The 23,701-nt window shown below is 42.4% G+C and overlaps 2 protein-coding genes across 2 annotated transcripts in view; one reads left to right on the top strand and one right to left on the bottom strand.

Annotated features, from left to right (window-relative positions):
- Nucleotides 1-2,231: 2,231 nt before the first annotated feature.
- On the bottom strand, nt 2,232-15,730 carry tm2d1 (TM2 domain containing 1). The gene is made up of 7 exons (XM_036522592.1): nt 15,537-15,730; nt 13,744-13,817; nt 13,215-13,323; nt 12,888-12,979; nt 10,198-10,271; nt 6,140-6,261; nt 2,232-4,491 (listed from the first exon to the last, which is right to left on the bottom strand). Exons 1-6 carry the CDS (start codon nt 15,668-15,670, stop codon nt 6,151-6,153), a joined length of 594 nt encoding a protein of 197 aa, XP_036378485.1. The 5' UTR covers nt 15,671-15,730; the 3' UTR covers nt 2,232-4,491; nt 6,140-6,150.
- Nucleotides 15,731-15,772: 42 nt separating this feature from the next.
- The window catches only part of patj (PATJ crumbs cell polarity complex component), a 48,466-nt gene continuing 40,537 nt past the window's right edge, over nt 15,773-23,701 (top strand). Inside the window, exons 1-8 of the mRNA XM_036519513.1 lie at nt 15,773-15,846; nt 16,347-16,389; nt 17,126-17,173; nt 17,423-17,601; nt 19,361-19,558; nt 19,843-19,982; nt 20,389-20,569; nt 23,219-23,347. Of these exons, the coding sequence (XP_036375406.1) occupies nt 17,152-17,173; nt 17,423-17,601; nt 19,361-19,558; nt 19,843-19,982; nt 20,389-20,569; nt 23,219-23,347 (849 nt within the window). The 5' untranslated portion in view covers nt 15,773-15,846; nt 16,347-16,389; nt 17,126-17,151. The remainder of the gene's footprint in view (nt 15,847-16,346; nt 16,390-17,125; nt 17,174-17,422; nt 17,602-19,360; nt 19,559-19,842; nt 19,983-20,388; nt 20,570-23,218; nt 23,348-23,701) is intronic.

Consider the following 23,701-nt stretch of genomic DNA (forward strand, 5'->3'; position numbering starts at 1 on the left):
TCTGAATTTTCTGGGGCTGCCACTGCGATCAGTGGTGGTCTTTGGAGAGATGGGGCATTTAACTCTCTCCTCTGTAAAGGTACAGGACGTCCCGTGAGACAGGCATGTGAGATGTTTACATGGCATTTCACAGCCTGTCACCAAAATTGCCATCCCTCCTACAGGGTTCAGGATGTTGAGAACACAGCCAGAAAGATAAGCTCACACCCTGTATCCAAAGTGAAGGTCAAACACATTACAGACATTGAGTAAATATCAAAGATTGATACTTAGCTTGCCAGTGGTGCTTGACCTATGACTTGCCCTGAAGATTAAAACACGTTGGTATTCCAAAGAGGCTTCTCCCGTGGTGGCTGCGACTGGTCAGCTAATATGGGGTGAGTATTTAGTATTGTCAAGGCAAGATGTGCCTGAGAAAATCATTGTGTTGCTTTTCCCTGCTATTATTAGCAGTTCCCAAATTAAGATTAGTGGCCTGCACAAAATGTCCAGTTTCATAGGGCTGCACGGTCTTTTCTTAAGATGCTGGTGATGAGTGACGACCAGCCTGAAGAACAGCCTGTTGCATTGTGGGTATTCTGTTGTAATACTAGGTGACAAAGGAGTCCATGGGAGGATTCTGTGAGCAAACCCTGTGTAGAATCATTATGTGGAACTCAAAAATAACAAAATGTTTTTTTTTTCCCTTAAAAGAATCCCTAATTTTTTCCAAGAATGAAATGCAGACGTTTATTGCTGATTTCCAAGATTTCTCAACCGAAACAATGTGATTGCTCAACTGCACACCATTGACAAAATGTCAAGCAAAACAAAAGCCTCATTTGTTCCCAGCTTGTAACCATGTCACCTCTGATTGGTGAGAATAGTCACCACCTTTTAAAGAAGGCCTTTTAACTGTCTGAGTATAACTTGTTGTAAATCCAGACTTCTCTGTGTCAATGAATGGGGTTTGGGAAGGCTCTGTTTGGCTCTGGAGGATTAGGAGACCTTCCAAGTTGGAATTTTCTTGGCTTTCTGTAAGTTAAGCACGTCGATCGCAGATAGTATAAGTGCTCCCGTCACTAACCGAGGATGAAATGACAGGCATTTCAACTCCTGACAAAGATGTCACAATAAAACCAACAGTAATGATGGGGAGTAAAAAGACCCTACACAGCAGATCACCTGTCACATTTCGCAGTGTTCAAAGATCTTGACAGCTTTCCCCCCATCTGGAGCGTGCAGCTGCAGAACCACAACACTGTTCTGCCTCAACCCCCCCCCCCCCGTCTCCACCCACCCCATCGACACAATGACGCATGCAGCTGGAATTTTTCTGCGTCATGTTTTTTTAAGTTCATTTATGTCTACTAAGACAAACTGAGCTTGTCAAGGAGCAGATGACCTCATCTGGGCTTTCCTGTTATTCTGTTTTTCGGGCTTATTTCAGGATCCCACGGAGCATGTATTTTGTGGATTCCCAAAGTTTCTTTGATTGCGCTCTGCTGAAAAAATGCATTGTTGTGAGAGACTGTGTCTGAGGAGGTTTCTCTGAGCCAGGGGGAGGGGGTGGGGGGGGGGTGGGGCAAAGGGAGTCAGACCGGGTCTACCACACGAGGCAGAGTCAGCAACCCAGCATCCCCAGCCCCCACCCCCACCCCCAGCGTTCACACATGCCTCACGGCACAACCTGCCACTGATTGAGAGAACCCGCTTTCGGGTTCTCATCTCTCTTCCCTACCCCCGTATAGCTCGGGCAGAATCGATTCATTCCAGCGGTTGGGGTCTGCAAAGCCGAATATTGCTCCGAAGGTTTCTGGGAGATTGTTTTTTGGGAGAGCGAGTACCTCCCCTTTCCCAGAATCCATTTCCGCTTTCCCTCTTTAATTTCACCCCGCCACTACACAAGACGGCGCACCTATAAAGCACTCGCCAGGATGAGGAATGGCCTCTCCCACCGCCGGAAGGGAGCTGCCAGGCTCTGCAGCCCTTTCGTGGAAAGTGCTCTATAAATCTCCAGCCTCTTATCCTTGCGTTGTATTGATAAGCTCTGCTCTGTTGAAGTAAGAGCAAGGGAGGGGTTGCAGGATAAGGGGGAAAAAACCTGTCCACAGAGCACTGTGATTTTCTTTATTTTGCTCCACCATACAGCATATGCAATGCTTCAGGGAAACAGACAAAAATACACAACACAATTTAACAAGAAATATGCATTTACAATAAAAAAAAAAACAGAAAAACAAAAACACGGCAATGTAACATTTACAACTCGGAGACAGGCAAGGCCGTCAGAACTATCTAACCTGTCATGTGTGACATTTTATAAAGGGGAAACTAAATACCATTTAGTTTAACATTTTTGGTAAAAGAAACCAATACTGTACAATTTTCCCTTGACAAGGCTGAAAGGAAATGACTTTGGGGGAACATCAGGTTCCAGGTTCATGTTGATGGCAGTGTATTGATGGATAAAACACCATGTGAAATATGTGACTACAATAAACAACCTGGGCTGTCTTGTGCTATTGAAAGGTTCATTTAGAGCTCACAGGTGAATTTTCATGACTATTTAATTTTGACTTTTTTTTTACCAGTTTAAACTGTATATTACTCCGTTCCTGTGATTATTGTCATGCCATTAGTTCTAATTTTAATAAAACTGTTAATGAAAGCAATTGTACACCTAACTTAAATGTTTTCTGGTTTGCAGCCACATGGCAGCTGAAGTGAGGCTGGGTACATGTCCTGCATTATCTTAGGTAGGCACACCTTAGGTATACAGCATTTCACACACTGTTTCAGGCCTACTGAATCCAGCAGCTGCAGACCTACCACCACACTGCTATTCTCATACAAGAGCTCCCATCACTAAACACAATATCCAACTGGAATATCAGCTTTGAGGAAAACTATCCCATTCATCTCAGAAGACACACCACTCATTCCAGTTCAGATGTCAACTTCTCATTTGTAGCAAATCAGACCTAATCATATCACCACTAATTATATACAATTATAATATATTATTGTACTTATATATATCATGCATGAATTATTGGTAGGATTTAAAATGGTGCACTATGACAGTCTCCAAATGTGCTCCCAAGACATGCTTCCACAAATATGAATCTCGTTTTCCTTCATCAAATGAGTAACTGTTGAGTACTGTCACTTTCATGAGATACAGCAGGAGCTCAAGCAAGGGTACAGGAACAAAGAAAAGCTATCAGACAGAGATTTACTGCTGTTCCACTCTGCTGATCTGACATACAACACCAGAGATTTAAAGATGTGGATTTAGAGAGAGCATTCTTTTACAAAATAGCCTTAAATTAAACACCTGACAGATAACCGTTTAATACATCGCCTCATAATATCAACATAGCATCACGTAAAGTGTTGAATCAGTGCACTCACTTTCAGCTCCTTTTATGGTCCTGGATGAGACTCTAAGACATTGGAGACTTTTTTTTAAGAAAGGATACCCAACACTAGGAAACTAAATCCATTAATCGAATTATGAAAGACAGTGACGCTGGCGGCCTGGCTGAATCAATGACCCAATCCAAAGCACTGCGCTTTGCAAACTGCTGCAGGGACACAGTCCTGTTAATAATGATTCAGATGTAAGAGCAGACTGTTCTACGGACACAGACACACACACACACGCACACACGCACACACACGTACACATTCATTCGCTTGCTGGCTCACAGAGGCCAATACAGTAATCACTTGGCTGTGATTAACTGCCTGGCTCTATTCGGGGTTGCATGAATGATAGGACGACGGAGCGCAGACGCACAGACACACTCAAGTGAAATTGAAACAGTGCTTGACATCACTTGAACCCGGACTGTTTGCGGATCCTTCTGGGAAAAAGCAGCACTGCATTCATAATGGAAACTTAGAGCATAATGAACCGCATCGAACAACAACCGTCCTGCATCTGAACTGGACGGCAAGGCAGCGCACAGAGGCGGGTGTCCCGTGATAGCCAAAATCCGTCAGCGAGCCAGCGTGGAACCAGCGCTTCGCAAGTAATCAATCCAATCACGTTCTGCAATTGGGTGCGGAACACTATTTACACACATTTCAAATGGCAACACGATGATGCCTGTGGTCACAGGAGGACTTGATAACACACTGTGGCGGGCGTGCCTGGAGATGGTAGCAGAAATGAAAGGATGGGGCCTATACCAGTGCGCTGGCTGCAGACAGAGGCAGAGAGAGCGCGGATGGTGCTGCCAGTCTCAGATATGTTCCTGAGGCTCTGTGAGGGTGGGTTTCAGGCCTCATCAGAACCACGGCTTTGAAGGAGCTGCTGTTTGAGGGTCTCTGCTTTTAATACTCCCAGCGTTGGATCGTGTCTTCGTACCATCCGGTCTTTACTCTTATTCATGCAATCTGTCGTGTCCTTATGTTTGCTCAGGAGAATCATGTGGGGAAAAGTCTGAAAACTTGCCTTACACAAACAAATTCATCCCCTTTGAAGGTTTTCAGCTTTTCCTCCTGAAATGAATGAACAGAAAGAATTAGTTATGCTTGGTGCAGTGCGTACTACACTTGAAACCTTGAGATGGATGACTTTTTTTCCTGAGTGCGGCTGCACTGGCACAAAGGTTCAATCCTCTTTTACACCTGATCTTTCTGCAAAATGCTGCATCTTTTCTACATTTTATACATACCTCTTAAATTAATGTCTTAAAAATTCCTAAATAAATTTGGAAAACAACATACATAATTATGTTCAACATAAATTACCCAAAATAATGATTCTGCAGGTTATACAGAAGAGGAACACTGGTAATAAATGGAAAAGGAGAATGCATCCACTTTTTTGAAAGTGTGGTGCAGATGGAAAGTAAAGTGCTGTATTACACCTGTTGAACATGAGACATGAAAACATACTCTTACAGAAAATTATCTAAAAACTACGGGCGATTGCAGTTGATGTATGTGCACAGTAATAACAAGGATCACTAACTGTAATAAGTGCTAGAAAAAACAATGTTGTTTGGTGACAAACTCCAAATGAGAATTTTTACTCAGGCAAAGTTGAGAACATTCCATTGCAAATGCTGTGGTGGGAGCTGAATGTGGTCTTACGGACAAGTGGCTCCTACCAAGCTAGGTAACCAAGACAAAGACGAAACAGCAACATTGCGGTGGATGAGGACCTCAGCTGGAGACCAAGCTCTCCCCCGCTGCACTGTTTTTCAGGCTGTAACAATGTAAACAGTTAAAGGCCCGTAATGGGCTCCATGTGTCTGCATGGCGAGACGCATTTTGCGAAACACCCCCTTGTCGCCACAAACACACTGCGGATCCTAACGCTAACCAGACGAGCGGGAGAGGGGGAGAGAGGCGGGAGACAGACAGTCAGACGGCCGGAGATAAAGAGAGGGACAGACGCAGGATACCGCGGAGCAGGAGAGACAGACGCGTCGCGCTCGGCGTGCGAGAGCGGGAGGTGCAGCAGGGGCAGAAGATGGCCGCGGCTCGCCGAGCTGGTGCCAGCTGTAATAAGTGCGATCTCACGACCCCTTCACCCCCTCAGTAGGCTTTCACAAAGTTTGCTTTGCGGACTGACATTTAATCGTTCCCTCCCCGGCGCTGGAAACCCCTGCCGGGGGAGACTAGGAAAGGCTCCACCTCCACGGGTCAACGCTGAATGTGTCCTTGAGCTGAAGTTTGCTTTCTTACCCCACCGAGTCGCTTAAACTCCAGGGACGGATCATGACCTTAGTGTGGAAGGCCCAGCATCTCGATAAGTTTATGCTCTGTGTAACTTGAGGACTTTTAAGATTGTGTATACACTCTGAAACAGTTCTTTATTCTGCCCATGCCCTTATTTATTTTAATGTGCATGCATCAGTTACACAGCTCCTCTGCCCTGATTAAATGTTCCATAGATCAGCGTTTTTCAATCCTGCTCCTGGAGGCCCACTGTCCTGCATATCTTCCATCTATCCTCGTTGCTTGATTAAATCAGGTGTGCTCAGCTAATCAAAAGTGCCACTGATGAGTTCAGTCAGGTAGGTAGAGCAAGGATAGACAGAAGATATACAGGACAGTGGGCCGCCAGGAGCAGGATTGAGAAACACTGACATAAATGACTTCCTTTGTAACTATGGTCAGTATTACTGCCATTTCTCACCATGGTCTGGTTCAGGGTGAAATCTGTGTCCTTCTGTAAGTCTCATTGGTGATGGAAAGTCGTGTGAGTCGAGCCCCATAGTAATCCACTATGTAGCTGGAGCCATCAGATGGACCGACAATCTGAGAGGGAATAAACACAGACATGCATTTATTTGGACACTCAGAAAAGAATCAAGACCCAGAGGCTTCCAGTCATGCTCACACACACTTCTCTTCTTCCCCGCATACTAATATTCTTCAACATTAAATCTTAACAAGCCAAGCGACACATTTTCTCATTTTAAGGAAAAAATGTTGATGCACTCACAGTGCTTAAAGGAAGATATTGACATGCCCATTAAAACAGTACACGTCCACAATGTTCACGGCAGTTGGAATGTGTGGGGGCTGGCTGGGTCAGCTGGACCAGCGCTTCAGTCCTTGGCTGTATGCTTAACCCTACCTGTTGCCAGCCATGCCGCCAGGTTGCAGAGTGGCAGTACAAAAATGAGATCACCAGGGCAATACCCCATCAGTGTACCTCAGGTGGGCCGATACACACAAACACACATACACACACACGCACGCACACACGCGCGCACACACACACACACAAACAAACCACGTAACGGCCTAGACTCTTGTTTCTGGTGAAGAAACGCACCCCATACTTAGCCCTGGAACATAGAAGGATCTCAACAAGGAAGTAACTTTAAGTGAAGCTGACTTTGCAGATAAACAGCTCCAGGGCTGGTGATCTTCTGGCCTCGCACCTAAGAGATTAAGCACTAAAAGCAGAGTACCTCACTCTCTCAATAAAATGTACTTTATGAGTTTGCAATCATTCATGCCATGCCGTTCAACACAGGTCAGATTCCTGAGATTGAGATAAATCTTTTAGCACACATACATACACTGCTCACTGTATGTGAATTACCATTTATTTGTGAGTGTGTATATGCATGTATAATGTCTTTAGTTCCGTTTTTCCTGCTACCAGGACCAAGCTGAGTGGTAAACTGAAAAGTTACACAACATCATTTATTTTGGATTTTCAGAAAGCACAAACCAGCAACGACTCTTTTAGACAGAATCAATATATATAAATAATAATAAAATGTCCCAGGTGTCTATTCATTAGTTCTCAAAGATGCATTTTGCTCGCGATGCTGCTCTTAGTCAAGGTAGTTATACTTAAAATATGGTGCTTTAGCAAGTAGCGCGACGCATAAATGGGTCCCGCCAAGAAGCAAAACGCTTCATCAAAAGTGTCACGCTTTAAGAACGGAGAGCCCAGACAGCGTACAGCTAATTGAGAATGTAAGTGTGTGGCGGCTCCCCGCGCCAGCGGCACCTCTTAAAAGCATTGCTCTCTCAGGGCCTTCAATAAGACATTAAGACAACAATAAACACTGGAGAACCCCTGTTAATCAAAGATGTCATTGGTGTTTTTTTTTAATTATTCTTTTATATTTTTTTCCCTAACTGACAGAGTATGGGCTCATCAGGGGAGAGGGGGAGAGGGGAAAGGGTGCTGCTCAGACAGGGAGATGACCATTTGGCTTTCAGCTGTGTTCTGTGTTCATTTCTCTTCATTCTTCAGGTGTTTTTAGGGGGTGGTGGGAATGGAAATCAGTATCTGCCTGATGAAAGATGCAACGACAAAAGGATCTGACTGGAATACGAGATAGAAACATCCATGTGGATAAAATCAACAACAAGGTAAAATCACCCATTTTTCACACCTGTGACATTAATAAGAAACCATGAAATACCCAATTACGTTGATCAAAATATCAACCAGATATCATCCTTTTCTTCGTCTTTTTCATGCTTATGTCACTATCTGAACTTTTTCATGTATTCTATTTTACGTAATGTATTGCATAGGTCTTGAGGTGCATGTTTGTTTTTGTTTTGGTTAATTTGGTGATTGTCGCATGTAAGATAAAGAAAAGCCTTAACATCTGTCAATTTCACAAATCCCTGTATGTAATAGGGTATTCTTTGAGAGATATTCAGAAGAAATGGGCTGTGAGATATTTAGTTCACAAACCGCAGTTTACAAATTTTGCATAATGTCAATTCACACAATTTAAAACTGGAAAGTAGCCATGTGGCCTTTATACTAATTCTTGAATCCATCCACCTCATGTTGGATTGATTTGGGTGGGGTAAACATGTATTTTTGTAATTGTTTATTATTTCATTAACTTGCAATCAGTGTAAAGTAGTGTCTGCATTACTCTAAGACTGTTCTTGCAGATGTAACAATTAAAAATATTCAGCTTTAAGCTGCTGAGTTGCTAAATTGCTCGGTCTACCTGGTGCTGGCTCCACCAAACCACCCTGACCGTCCTGCTGTTTGTACAGTAACTTCTCTACCCTGTTCCCCTCTCTCTCTGCTCTCTCCGTCTCCAAGGAAAACAGCAAACTGAGTCTGATTTATGATTCCCCTCCCAAATTAGGAGTGTACAGGTGTGCAGTGCCTACAGCAAGAGTCTACTTGGAACAAGAAGAATCAGATTACAACCCATAACCACAGACTTCATATGACGTATCTAAAATACATCATTCACAGTGCATATTTCACCACTCCTGTCATGAAAAATGTAGAAAAATGGTGCTATATTTTCTTCATTGGGATTGAATTTATCTATGGTACTTACCATATATGTAGGCTGGGAAACTATATAACTGATAAACTGCAGTAATATAATTTACCAGCCATAGACATACCGAACTATAATCTATATTGAAAATGTCACAATTGATATGATAATCTATTTTTTGTAGATCTGTTTTGATGCATAAATACTCAGTTTATATATAAGTCCAACTCGGATGAGAAAAACTCGAAAGGTCAACAAATGACAAGGAAACAAATCCATCAAAGCTGCTGAGCTGGGGAGGCAGAAATACATGTAGCTTCACACCATAATTCAACCTCTGTGTTAGAATTCCTGCAGTTTCACAAGCAATACTCAGAAGCAAACCAAATCAATCTTCCCCAACCACTCCACAGACCTCTGACAAGTGAAAACCACCAGAGTAAGACACTCATTTGTAATTTGCTATGAGGAGGTGGGTCAAAGATTCCATGACAACTGAGCCATGGTTTTGGCTGTGTAGCTCCGCGTTCACGATCTGCGCTAGGAAGTGGAGCTGTGCTGCTGTCAGGCCCCCCGACTGTTGTGTGCGCCGAGAGCCCCACTCTTGTAACATACTGTAACGCCAGCAAAGGACAAACTGAACGCCTGCTCCACACGTGCATGGCTCCGTGTAAACACTGGACCCTAATGAGGATGGAGAGGCGGAGTATGCGACTAACAAGATGACAAATGGCTGGGCTTTTTTTTCTGTCAGGCTGCGGGGCCTTAATGGGGGTTACGGGGGTCCTCGGGGACCGCGAGCCTGGGAGGGAGGGAGACGAGAGCCGCTGAGAAAATAAAGTGCTCCCTCATTAGCTCCGCTCGCGGCACCGTTACCACTGCAGGTGCCACTGAAAATAAACGCCCGCGGTTACACGGGACCGCCCCATCACAGCTCAGCCAGAGTCGGGCATGGATCACTGCTGTCTCCTGATCAGAGGGGCGGCTTTGCTCCACGCTGTACAGCCCTGTCTGACGTTCAGCAATATCTGCCCTCTGTATGAAAGTGTGGACTATCAAACATGTCACTTCATTTCTGTTGGGTACTCAGCTTTAGAGAGAGGTGACTGTGCCATGGACTCGGGTCCTGTACAACAGAACTTGTATGTCAAGCAATGATATCTGATATCTATCTTTTTGCATAGCTTCTAATATGTACAGTAAGGAAAGGCCTACAATATTCAGTACACTAAGCTTGCTGTGATAACCTGCTACATATGGTATGCTTAATTTAGTATAATTATTTCTTTAGTATGAAGTGTGTATAGATATATTTTTTTAAGTATTAAAGACACAATATACTGTTCAGACACTATTATAAAAGTTATTTTTCCAAAAATGTATGGTGGGAGGGAGAAGTTATCACACTGTTATTCACAGTAGGTGGGGCCCACTGTTGTGACGGGTGCAGAAACCATCTGCTTACCTGCATGGAGATTAACATGAAGTCCACAAGACTGCCAATGCCACAGAACCCAACTGTGCAGAACTTCAGCAGACCTAGAAAACATCAAGAGAACGTATGTCTGTAACCACTGTAACCGCAGCTGTTTGTAGCCTTGCACAGCATCATTTACTGACTCTCCAGTGAGCAAGTTCACACTGTTCAGCAATCAGGTGGCTGGGCAGGGCTTAAGGTTCTTAATTTACTTGTTCCTCCTCTAATTCTAAACATGCGTGGAAGCATCTGCAGATTAATTTTGGTGGCAAAGGTGTTTGACTCAAAATGTTAACTCCCCTGGACCTTGCATCAATGGGGATTTTATTTGCGCATGTGTTTTGTGAGATCATTGTTCCAACCCTGCTATGTTGCCTTTCAATCGAAAATGTGCCAAGTTTCCTCTTGTGTTTTTAGCCATTTCTTACAAAGGAGTCTGTCCTATGAGATGGGTAATGTGAGTGAGAAGGATGGAGTCCAGGGACATTGTGTTCTTCCCTTCATTTGTTCAGTTGTGTGAGCATCATAAACATTGTTGTCTATGGCAACAGGAGACGGAGCCGCACAGTGCTGGGATGAATCCATCTGTGAAAGCTGCCTTTATCTCATGAGGCAATCAATATTGAAATGTGATAGAGGGTAACAGGTACGCCACACAAGACACACAATCCTCTTGATTTAAACCGCCATATGTCATCTTTGTTCAACAGCATAAGGGCAAAACTGTACTTAACGAACTAATATGCGCCTTGCCTTGAGTCAGGACTTTCTGTATGAGCCTGTAATATTACTGTAGATCACACAAAATGTACCCACTTCGCATTTTCTCAGAGGCCAAAGGAAGACAAAGGATTTTACAATCAATTTCGTAAAATCTCACTCACGCGATTATAACATAATTACAGTAAATTTGCATTAATATTACCGCAAATTGCTCATTTGGGGGCCCAGGCATGTTGATTGCTTGGTGGTCGACTGAAGTGTACATTTAAGAGATGCCTGTCGTGTGTCTGTGCACTCCGAGGGCCAGGCGGATCTTAATGGCTTAATAGCGCAGCGGTGCCGAAGCGAGCCCTCCGCCAGGCAAAGCCAGGTGCGTCTCTGTGCGGCGACTTAAGCTGGCTCGCGCCCGCACAGTGTGGGGCTGCCATTCCCATCCCCGCGCTTCGGAAACAAAAGGCACAGAAACAAGGGAGGCCTTTCATCTGGCGGGGCCTTTGTGATCTTGCAGGTGCTTAATTAAAAATAAAACCTCAATCAAAAGGAAAAGGGAAAAATACGTGCTGGTTCATGCTTAACTTCAGTGTTTTGATTCCGGGCCTATTTATAGTCGGAGTCCTTCTGGATGAGATAATGGCGGCATTATTCGATTCTTCACAGGCAGTGGAAACTCCCTCCGCCCTACCCCAGGAGGGTGCAAAGCGCTGTTTTAGCCTATTAGTGTTCGGCTTGGTCACAAAGTTGCTTTCCTCAGGCGGCCCCTTCAAGCTTTACTTCACCTCTCTTGTGCAAAAGACCAGCCCGCTGCCTTGTGATTTCTCCATAATTGTCACAAATCAGAGAAGGCGACATATCATTTCAGGTGAAGCAAAGAGTTCCTGTTATCATTCCAGCCACACAAATTATGCCTCAGTATTGTAGGATGTAATGTCACCCAAGTGATTTTCAGAAAATAAATTAGATTCTAATATCCAGTCATACAAAAATATGACCATCCTATGTTCACTCTCCGACCTTTTGGAGACCCAAAAAAAGGAGATGAAATGAATGACCTCATTAAGTAATGCACCTAATCCTGAGAACTGTGTCTATATAATGTCTACATCTGATCCAAGCAGGAGGACTGAGGTGGATTACACTGGCAGTGCTAGATATCAAACAAACTGTTCAACTTTGATCTGAGGATGTTTGTTGGAAAGATCTATCTTTGGAAGGCTTGCTAAGGAAAGAATTAAATTTTACAAAACATTCAGTGCTGGCCAAACCAATCACAACAGCAAAGAGAATAATACTTTCATTTTTCAGTTTTGATACGTGATTATAGGACATTATGATAAAATTATCAAAATTACAATTGCAGTAAAGTCTGTGTGAATCTCAAGGCAAAAGGATGCATAGGTAAATTAAGCTTTGGTTGTAATAATGGTAGCATACTTGTATAATACTATTATACTTGCATAATGGTAGTATATTTCACTTCCATTGTCTAATCAGGTTGCACAAGTTAACTTGTGGTAGGACTTGAATGTTCATTCAACTTCAATGGATACACTTCTGTTCTTTTGTGCTGGAGGTTGCTCTGGATAAGATAATCTCCTAAATGAATGTAATGTAATATAATAAAAACTATTAAAACATTTGCACTTTGAAACCCATAGCAATATAAAAACATACCAAGCTCGGCACTTGTGTTCAGGTGTGCAAATGACAGGTTTAATGTCTAATTCTGATGCCACCAGTGCAGTCATATGCCTCTCTGACAGAATGGTGTTAAACTGAAACTGAACTAAAGCTTCCTCCACACTAGAAGTAATTATGTACGCTGAGTCTTCAGAATTTTGTGAAGACGTGTGACTTTTTAACTGGTTTTATGGCTAACTGAAAGCCCCACTGCACTGGCCACAACCTTAGAGCCCTTGAGGCAACAGATGCAACACATCTATTGTAAACCTTCTCACCTAGAGCTGGATACCCCAGGTAGAAGCGATCTGCCCCCAGCCACCCAAGGAAGAGGGAAAGGGCCACTGCAACTTTGTATGAGTACCCACTCCTGCAGAGAAGCAAAACAACATTACTTATATCTCATGAGATGCAAAGTGGGACAATGTAATTAATATTTTACCATTATTGTTCTTTTTGTACACATCACTGATGTTATTTTGTGATGTTACAATAGTAACAATATATGTTATATAATAATAGTATAATAATATAATAATTGATGTTATTATAATGCATAACATGCATTTTTGTCCAGATGAGTATTCAAGAAATATGTGACATACACATTTCGACATGGGATGCTTTTGTTAAATCCAACTTCTTCTCCACTGAATTTAAATTCTGTTCCATTGGACAAGCGGCAGCTGACATTGGGTGCGGGCAGGCATTCCACTGAAACAATGACAAAATTTAATACAAAACATAATTTCTAGATTATAATTACAGCACCTCTTGTTTTCATGAATACATTCACCAGATGTTTTAATTATTACAGTTAATTTCAGCTAAAAAAAATCCATTTATGAAGATTCACTCTTGCAAACACAGACACACACACAGACAAACACACAGATTAGCACTAATCCCAACTGGCCTGATTTAACATTGGGCAGTCCAAAATTAGTCCTAATCTTTACAGTGGAACAAGACTGCAAGGGACTGCATGTGGTTGAAAAGCGTTGATTTGGACATTCTAAATTTTCTTAATTCTGTTTTGTAATTATGTGTGTAGCAGGTTGGTGGGACAAATGGTAAAATTATTTCACAAAATACAGAACAAAGTATGAATATGATATTCTGAATACCACTCACCCCAAGCAACTGAGTCCTTGCAGTTATCAGGCTCTTGTGTTGCATCATCTATTTTTGGGTCTTTACAAAGATACATAGTCAATGTTAAGGTAATGATCAGATATCAAACACAATCATAGCTTTCCATCAGACACCCTCTGTCGACTTTGTACTGGTTGGAAATACTGCTCACAAACTAATTCAGCAATGACTTGTGTGCATAATTTGATGTTCTATCATAAACTGTTACATACCTGTGCAAGGACATTTATCTAAAAGGGCAGCAGTGCACAGCTTGAGAAAGAGCTTCATATTGTCTCAATTATATGACTGGTTGGATTGGTAGCAGTGAATTTTACTTTAGATACATTGTGTCACCAACAAAAGTAGCTAAGTGAACTAAGCTATAAAAAACACTGAATAAAGCAGAATGTGCAGACTTCTTAGTTAAAAATATCCATTAACTTAGGGTCTGTTCACTGCCACACTGTGGTTACACCACCTGTAGTGTTACATTATTAAATACTTTTATAAGTACTCGCCATTTACTAACATCCATTTCTGCATTATGTATATAAGGTACGTGCACTGTCACATGTTCAAGTCACCCGACATAATGTAGTATGTCAGTAAAACGGTGACACTTTCCAAAGGGCATTATAGTTACGCTTCACAAGAATCTTTTACAAGAAAAACATGACAATTAAAAAAATCTCTCCTGTAATGACTCATTACATAGACCATCAAGAGCACCATGGGTCTTCTTAAAATATTTACTTCTGCTCAACATTATCAGTCTTCACACACATAACGTTTGCTTATCTATGTTTGCAGCTGTATAAATCAAAGAGTGGCACTCACTGAAACAATGGCATACATTAAATAATCTACAACAAAAAAGTATCCAGACAGGGAAAATACAACAAATTGTTCCCTCTGACATAAATTGTATGTGTTTGTCAGTTCATAATATCTGTGCTAATTTAAACATCAACTTGTGATATCACTTTATTGTTGCACAATTAGTAAGATAAATGTGAAAGATTTATATAAAAATATATTACACATTTATTGTCTGCGTAGGCCCCAAATGCAATATGTACACAATTCCCTTACAGTAACAGGAAAATTATACAGTGAAAACAGTGAAAATGACTTAACATAAACTCTCTGACCCCAACAATATAAATAATGCTATAACGTTAACTCTAGGCATGAAATCCAGGGATGCTTGAGTGCCATAATCCGTCACCACTACTTTATGTACAATATTTACAATGCAGTACCCCAGTCCCAGAAAACTGACCGCTCCATGCAGTTTTAACTTCATCTGAGAAAACTGACAGGTTGGTAGCTAACGTTAGCTATGTAACTATGTAACATTATAGCAATACGCACGCACTGGATTATCGTAAAAGCACTCATAAAGCAACAAACCATAACAAACTTTTATTTGTGAATACTGAGGCAAAATATCAGTAATTTAGTCTAGCTACAGCTAGCTCTACAGCTACTGTTAGCTTGCCAGCTCGCTAGCAATTCCGCTACTTTGAATGGGTCATGCAGTCACAGCAGAACACGACAACCAACAACAACCTACCAGCTAGCTAGCAAAAAAAAAGAATTAATGTATCCGATACCATGTGTATACACGTCAAACTTCTAATAAATTAACGTTTGTTAGTAGTTTAGACTGCTAATATAACTAGACACCGCGGCACCTTGGCATACTAGCTTAGTTAGCTATACTAGCTAGGTAGTCACCCGCCTATGAAACCACTTCATTTCATCTTTCGATGAACGGAAAAGGATATTGTCCCAAGTGCAGATTCTCACAGCTGTCGATTTCACTTGCTAGAGCCATTTTCAAATGACAATAAGTGAAACATAATAAAATAACCCCAAGTAGGGGCTGTAAACAATGATTCCGGTTCCTAGAGGCGGCCATGTTGACACCGTTTTTTTACTGTCACATGACTTTAAGAGCTGTTAAAGAGACAACTCGTTTTTTCCCCTGCCACCGTACTCGCTGTGCAGAGATTCTCACCTGTAAGAGCAGTTAGCTAACTTTAGCAAAACTAAACAACTACAATTGAACAGGATTCACCGCGTGAATGGTGACATGTGGGTGTTCAATCATGAATTATGTAGCTAGACAAAGATCACAGAGTGCGGTTATTGCTGGCAATTGTTTTATCTTAGAATTAACGAACTCCCTGGAAGGCTAGCAAACTAGCTGGCTAGCCAGTTAGCAAATAGTTGTGACAGTAAGTAGTCTAGCTAGCTAGCAGACGTTAGCTGGCTAGCTGGCTTCAAGAATTATTAGCTAGCTAGTTAAACTTAAATACTATGTAGTTAGCTAGACCTTCATGTCAAAAAGTTTTCCATTTTCAGAGAAAGACACGCTCGTTTTACGCCTTAGACTAGTATAACATCATAGGTAGTAACCATACTAGTATAGCTAACTCCGATGTGCACCTGTTTTCTCAGCAAATCTCCTGCTGTGCCCTTTGTCTGTTAAAATAGCGAGCTAGCTACGTTGCGTGAGAGTTTTTCTGTTGGCATAGTGATTTCTGTGGTTTCTCTCACTCTTGCTCAACATAGTTCCATACTTCCTGTTTCAGGTGAGGTGCGGACGTCCGCTGTTCATAAACTTCCGTCGAACAGGTAAGGGACATCGATATCGAGAAATCACAGCATAACTTTCAACTCCAGTTGTTTTATTTAACCAGCTATCTTTCCTATTCGTTTGTATTTGTCTCCGTTCGATGCCTTGTTGGGAAAGCTGACTCAGCAGCTATAGCTAGGTAACGATAGCTTGCCACATAAATTACATAGCCAACGTTAGGTGTCTTGCCAGCCAACGAGTCATGTTGATGACAAGTTTAAATACTTAGCTAGTTGGATACATAATTACGTAAGAAGTACCAATTTGCGTATCAGAATACGTCAGTATCGTATATGCGAAGTACACACAGAGCATTCTTTGTGCGCAGTTATCGCACAGTGACAGTTTAGTTTCATAGGAATAGTCGTTGCCATAAGCGCTCTGGGAGAACCCTTTAGAAACAAGCTTCCAGCGAAGTAATATGTTTATCATACCACCATGAAAGACAAACATGATGTGACGTAAATGACACACTGATGAAAAATAATTAATTTTGGTTAATCTAATAATTGCTGGTGCTTTCAAGGACAGAAAGATGTCCCTCATTTTGCCAAGAACTTCATTCCCCACCCTACTAAAATGTGAACAACTTCCTGGAAGTCTGGAAGTGAGCCAACATCGCTAGTCGGGAGCTCGGCGTTTGATGAGTTTTTTCCTTTTTGGAAATGTAGTTATAAGTTTTAGGAAGTTTCCTTGATTATAAGCATCACAGTTTACTCTTGCTTCCTTTTCCAGAATATTTTCACCTCATAGGAAGGACCATGTATGAAAATGTTCCTACAGGTAAGCCTATTTTTTGCATACATGCATTTTACCTAGTCATGTGTGTAATATACCTAAACAAATTTCTGGGGTGCTGTTGAACAAACTTGTTTTAAGCATGTAGTTGAGTGATCTTTTGTGTGTGTGTGTGTGTGTGTGTGTGTATAGAGTGTGTGTGTGTGTGTGTGTGTGGGGGTGGGTGTGGGTTGTGTGGGGTTGGGTGTGGGGTGTGGGGGGGGGGGGGCATGCATGTACGTGATGCTTGCACAGTGTCCACGCTGGAGCGACAGCAGGTTCTGCAGGCCTTGGAGAGGCTCCAGGCCAAGCTCCAGCAGCGTGAGGAGAGGACCCACAGTGAGAGGCTGGGGGCCCTGAGCGAAGCCCTGCGGAGCCCCCTCTTGGGACACATCCTCACCCTGCAGCACTCCATCAAGCAACTCAAAGACCAGGTGAGACCCCGGCAGGGCCAGGACACAGGCCCACTTGGTCAGGATATCAGAGCTGTAGTATTCAATATGACAAAATGAGGGGAGGCCAAGAGCTGCCATGACACTGCCACAGATGCCGTAGCATTGCCAAAATATTGAATTCATTCACAAACCAACATAGGTGCTCATATTATGGCTGTTAATATGTTTTCCTGCTGTTGTATTGCTACAACAAAATGTTTTCCTATACATTGTTTTAAAAAGCAGATATTACCGTTTTATTTTTTTAATGTGGCCTATCCTTAACACTGAAATGAGGTTTTTTTTTACCATATTTAAGTTTTGTATAAAGATATAAATTGCGTCTGGCCACATTCTCTCATGCAATACTGTATACTTGAAAACCCAATTTACTCATTTGTATTCCGTGAGAGTTTTTATTGATGCAAAAAAAAATGCTCTGAACAATAAACAATCGGCACGCCAAATTAAGATAATGGCAATAACCGATGTGTGTCTTCATATTGTAAGTGCTGGGAAGGTCAGACAGCTGTCTGTGGATGCGTCAGGTAAAAACCTATTGCATATATAACCGGAGGTGGGGGATTTCTTTGTGGATCTATCAAGCCTTAATATCTACTGTCTTGGTTTGAGTAACTGCCTTGTCGGAGATATATTGATGAAATGGCCTGGAACCTGCTCCGTCAGCCCAGGCTAAATAAGCAGAAGACTGATAAGTTTCCACAATGTGAGTCTAAAGGTCATTAATACATTACCTGTTTGGGACTAGAGAGAGGAGCAGAAGAATGTATTGATTTTTTCTTCTTTCTCTTTCACAGTTGTTGCCCCCTTTCCTAAAAGCATTTTTGTTTCCTCTGACTTGTTGTATCTGACACTCCTTAATGTAATCTATTTGGCTCCCTACCATTTATATCACTGCAAAATGGAGTACTGATAAAATATACATATATGGACACAATTAATTGCACACTACCAACCTGGCAGTTGTAGCTGCATAATTTCTTTTTTTACCTCGTATGGAATTTTCCTATGAGATAAAAGTGTTACAGCATTGGAACAATGATAAAAGTATATGCTAAAGTTTCTTGCATAACTTGTATGTTGGGTATGATTTCAATTTTTAGATGATTAGATATAGAATAACATAGCTGAATTCTGGTTTCACATTCTAATGATGTCATTCTTAAAATTTGTGTTTATTTACATTTTATTCTTCAAATTTACCTGAGTGCTGGAAATCAGCAAATCAATGTGAATCAATAAGATTTTTACAGTTACATTGTAATAAAAACAGGATTTAATGCATTTTTCAGAGTAAATCAAAAATCCAGACAGGCTTGAATCGACAGGGGGGAAAACTGGAAAGTTGTTTTCAGGCTGTGAAAAAGGGTGCTGAGAGAAATTCAGGGTAAACTGGAATAGAAACAAGAAGAGAGACAAATGAAGTCTTGTAACGAACATATCTTTCAGTTCACTGAATAAATACAGACACTCTTAGGTGACAGGGGAGATGACCTTCAGTGGTCTGTAGCAGGCTTTGAGTATGCAGGGGAAGGGGGGGGAGGGGGTGGGGCAGAGAGTGAGAAATTTTGGGATCTTTCTATGCAATAATTGCCTGAGCTTTCTATCCAGACATGCAACAAGAACAAAACTAATCCAAACCTATTAGGCTACAAAGAAGTAGCAGAAACTACCAGTTTACCAGTAATCCCAGTAAGCAAGGTGTGATCTCTTGGCCTTGTGTCCCCCCTCTGTCCAGTTGAACAGCATGCCCCCTGACACCTGCAGTGACTTCAGCTTCTCCAGAAAAGGCCAGCTTATCTTCAGCGCCAGCCGGCCAGGCAGCAGTCTGCTGGGGTCAGGGCCGGGCTCTGTGCTGTCTAATGGCACTGGTTTCTCCTCGGTCAGTATCTTCTCCTCAGAACAGCTCCAGAGGTGGATCCAAGCAGCAGCTAAGGTGGGAGCACTCACCATTCCCATTGACAAAAAATAAACATGAAAATAAAACTAATGTTTTGATCACACTCCATACTAAATGGAATTCACACAATATAATTACCTACTTTTTTGTATTATTGCCTTTATATCATTCTTTATTTTGTATCATCTCCATGTGTCTCTGATATTTAGCTACAGATGACTAAATATGTTCTTATGAAGGTTTTTGAAGGTAAAATGGTGATTGATCATCAGCATTAATGTCTGCATTCAACATTAAAGAAGATTTGTCCTTCTCTTTAGGGAAGACAGACAGAACATATCATCTTACCCAAGCCTCTCTCTGGAGGTCTGGGCTTCAGTGTGATAGGCCTGAAGCCTGAGGGAGTGGGGAGTCATGGTGTCTTCATCAGACAGGTGCAGCCAGGAAGTATTGCTGACAGGTGAGCTGGTCAGCTTTATTTTTTTATTTCTTTTAGCTACTTGCATGTATAAACAATTTAGTTATTGCGTTGAATGGCCTTTTAGATGCCTTTCTATGTGCTGTGTGATCAAATGAGAATTCCAGGCAAAACTTTTTTAATGCAGTCAAAGTGTTTCATTTCTTATGTTTTACATTGCATACCAGTTATTTCTACTCACTGTTGAGGCATTATCCCAGCATGTGGCGGGCTGCAGGACTGAATGTCTCCCAAAATATAGATGACTAACCATGTTGGAAGCTGGCCGAGGGAATTCCGCGCTTGCGGTTTTACAAATGATTACGGGGGGATTATGTGAAATGTGTCAGCACCTGTATTAGTGTCTGCGTATGTAACCGTATCTCCGTCTGACTTCCTGCGTCTGCAGGGATGGCAGGATGCAGGAAAACGATCAGATCCTGGCGATCAATGGGACTCCCCTCGACCAGAGTGTCACCCAGCAGCAGGCAACCGCCCTGCTGCAGCAGGCGGGCGATCGGGTGGAGCTAGTGGTGGCGCGGGACGCCGCGGCGCCGCAGCAGCCCCAGCTGCTCGGGCCCGTTCACACGGTGAGGGACCCTCAAGGGCCAGTATGCATGTCGAGAGCAGCGAGAGAGTGTGCTGTCATGGGGTTTCCTGGCCTTTCAAGCTGAATGAGCAGTGAATGAGCAGCCTCGTACGTCCTATAAGTATGGCAGTGTGAGCATGCTTCTTTGAATTTCCTGGAAAAGGAAATTGAAAAAGGTAGACCCGGATAACATGAGCCTCAAGCGGGAAGGCTTAAAATTTTCATCACTTCAAGATAAATAGTGATGACTGTCTGATGTTAGTAACCGCCACAGTTTATGAGGATCTGTGGCTGCAGCTGCACTGAATAGTCAGTCCTAGAAATAGTAGTGTTTCATTCACTCATTCTCTTACTTCCTGCCTGAGTGAGAGGGTTGCTTTGTAGTTAACCACAGTACATATTTTGTTTTCACCATGGGCCAGCAAAGACCAGCAAACTATACACAGCTCCCAGAGATTCCCTGTTCAGTTAGTTTGGTCCAATGCAAGCACTCGTATGCACGCTCATCTTTGCTGTCAAGATGATGTGTATTTTCTGTTTGTGTTTTATTTCACTAATCCCGTAATTTTTACATCCTTGGCTCGCTGCCATAGTCAGCATAGCAGGTCCAAGCATTGCTTTTGTTTTATTCATATGGCATGTCGTTTGAGGTCAAGTTTAATGGAGCAGTAGGTAGAAAGTCTGCCTTTAATTTTATTGCTGTTGCCCAACCTAACTATCTGTCACTGAAGGGCAGAACTCACTGTATAAAAGGAAAAAAGACACAACTGGTCTTGTTAATTATGGTTGTTAATTATTTGCTTGGCAGGTAATATATTTATTTTTGAAGTATAAATATATAAAAATCATCCTTTGAGATGGCACATTTAGTTTTTATTATCTAAAAATATGTCAGTGTGACAGGAGTCATATATCATTCTCTTGTATGTCGGTAACATTCTAGCTAATGTGAAGCAAACCCAAAGTATCCCAACACGTTAGTCTGTGAGAGGTCACAGAGCCACCCTCTTCACAGAACCCCAGCCCCCCCCCTTCATTCCTCTGGGATGGAACTCTCCCAGATTAGGAATCGGGATCTTCCCACTCCCCAGTCCCCCAGATAAACATTCCCTCATCCCTTCTTTCTATTTAAATCTGCCCATTTATAATGAAAGCTGAAACAATATTTACCTCTTTAAATACCCTTGTTTTACATACTCCAGAGATTCTATGCTGAAATGGTTGATTGCACAAGTTTGTATTGCTTTTGTTCGTTTTGTCCCCCCCTGCTACACCCAACTTGTGCTGGGTGTTTTCCCAGCGCATGGTCTCCACAGCCTTTTAAAATACTTGAAATCTTAATCATAGTTCTGTGGGACATTTCCAAATAGCATGGCTGTGATGCAGTGCTTGAGATGTCTGACCTAGGAGGAGTAATCTGGGGCCTCTGTCCCAGGCTGGCTCCCAGCAGAAATGTTTTCTAAGAAATGGAGCAGCGTTGCACATGCTTTGCTCTGTGGCCCCGGGATGGCTTTCTCATTAAAATGGCAGCAGATCTATAGCTGTTTTTGGGTTTTGCTCTCGAAAGGAATCATGTTATTTATTTAAGTGTCCCTTGCCGTCTCATCAGTTAGGAGTCTTAATTAAGCAAATAATGACAGTCCAGAGCCAGAGTCCTCTGGGGATTATCTGATACATGCTCTTGCAGTATTTGTTTATATGCTCAGAATGTCAGGTGTCTTATCAGGGCCTCTTTATCCTTTTGTGATAAGCTTAATTGCTCCTTCCCAGTTCCCAGTTCTTCGGGGATTTCTTGTTTGCATTCCACCTGATGCCTTAATGTATTATCCAAAATTGTTATCATCAGCTTTTTCCAGATTTTAACCAGTTTCTCACTGAGCAGAGTGCAGAAAGTGTCTGGCCCTAGAGAACAGACAGTGCTGTTCTCTGTAGTGGAGAGTCAGTTCTCCAGCAATTGCTAACCTTTGAAATACATCCCTGTTCTTAGCTGAAGTTCTTATCTGTAAGATTGTGCAAGTGTGATGCTAATGCTTTTGTCTCTTGAGGGTGGAATAAAGTGCAGCAGCGTTTCATTAGATGGGGTGAGGGGTGGCGGGTTGCTGAGGAAGTCACCTGTCAGATAAGCTCAGTAATAAGAGGAAAGAAATGTTCTCATTGGCGATCATTAATAAAACCCAAGGAGACTTTGGTGATTAGGTCTGTGGGTCGTGTGTGATCAGTGAGTTAGTGGGGCTGTAAAAATAGACCCCTGGGATTCCCTGACCCTGACATTGATCAGTGGGTTATATTTCTGACTTGAAAGTCAACCGTTTAATATTTTTGACTACCGTCGTTCCACTGCGGCGTGCACTTCCTTGCAGCATCTTGATATCACTTAGCCGATCATCCTCGCAGATTTCTGTGGTGATGAATAGGGCTTGACCTAGGGAACGCCCTTACTGAATTGCACCCAGGGAAGGGATGGGATCCTTTATGGGGAACATTATTTGTGTCAGATGGCCTTCCCTCTCTGTCAAGAGGCCTGGCCGTATTTCCAAGCAGAGAGTGCACGGTGAGAACAGCGTCAAGCGCTGATGTAGATTGATTGCCTTGCAGAGCCGATTATCAGGCAGGGCTGACGTAGCCTCTTCTCTCTGTACCCCCACGGTAGGAGCAGTGGGGCCATGTGGAGGAGCTGGAGCTGGTGAACGACGGCTCCGGGCTCGGCTTCGGGATTGTCGGGGGCAAGGCCACAGGCGTGGTGGTGAGGACTCTGGTCCCGGGCAGCGTGGCCGACAGGGTTTGTACTTCTGACCTTGCACTGACCTCACACTCACCTGTTCACTGTCTTTGCCTCTTCTATCTAATGAGGTGTTCATTTAAGTAATTCTTGAAATTAACCTGACTGTCACCATTTTTAATTTGCTGTATGGCTATGTGTTTAAGAGTTTAGTTCTGAGTTTAGTTCTCTGAGCTGAATATAGCCTATATGTACAGCTGTGTGTGTGTGTGTGTCTGTGTATACATATATAAAAGCAGGAAATGCAAACAGCACTAAAAAAAACCCAGAGTTATACATTTGTCACTATCTGCATATTTAACACATCAAAGGATAAATTTGGTTTCATCAAAAAAGTAATCATTATCATATGCC

The sequence above is a fragment of the Megalops cyprinoides genome, chromosome 2 (assembly GCF_013368585.1).
Source record: "Megalops cyprinoides isolate fMegCyp1 chromosome 2, fMegCyp1.pri, whole genome shotgun sequence".
NCBI classification, from domain to species: domain Eukaryota; kingdom Metazoa; phylum Chordata; class Actinopteri; order Elopiformes; family Megalopidae; genus Megalops; species Megalops cyprinoides.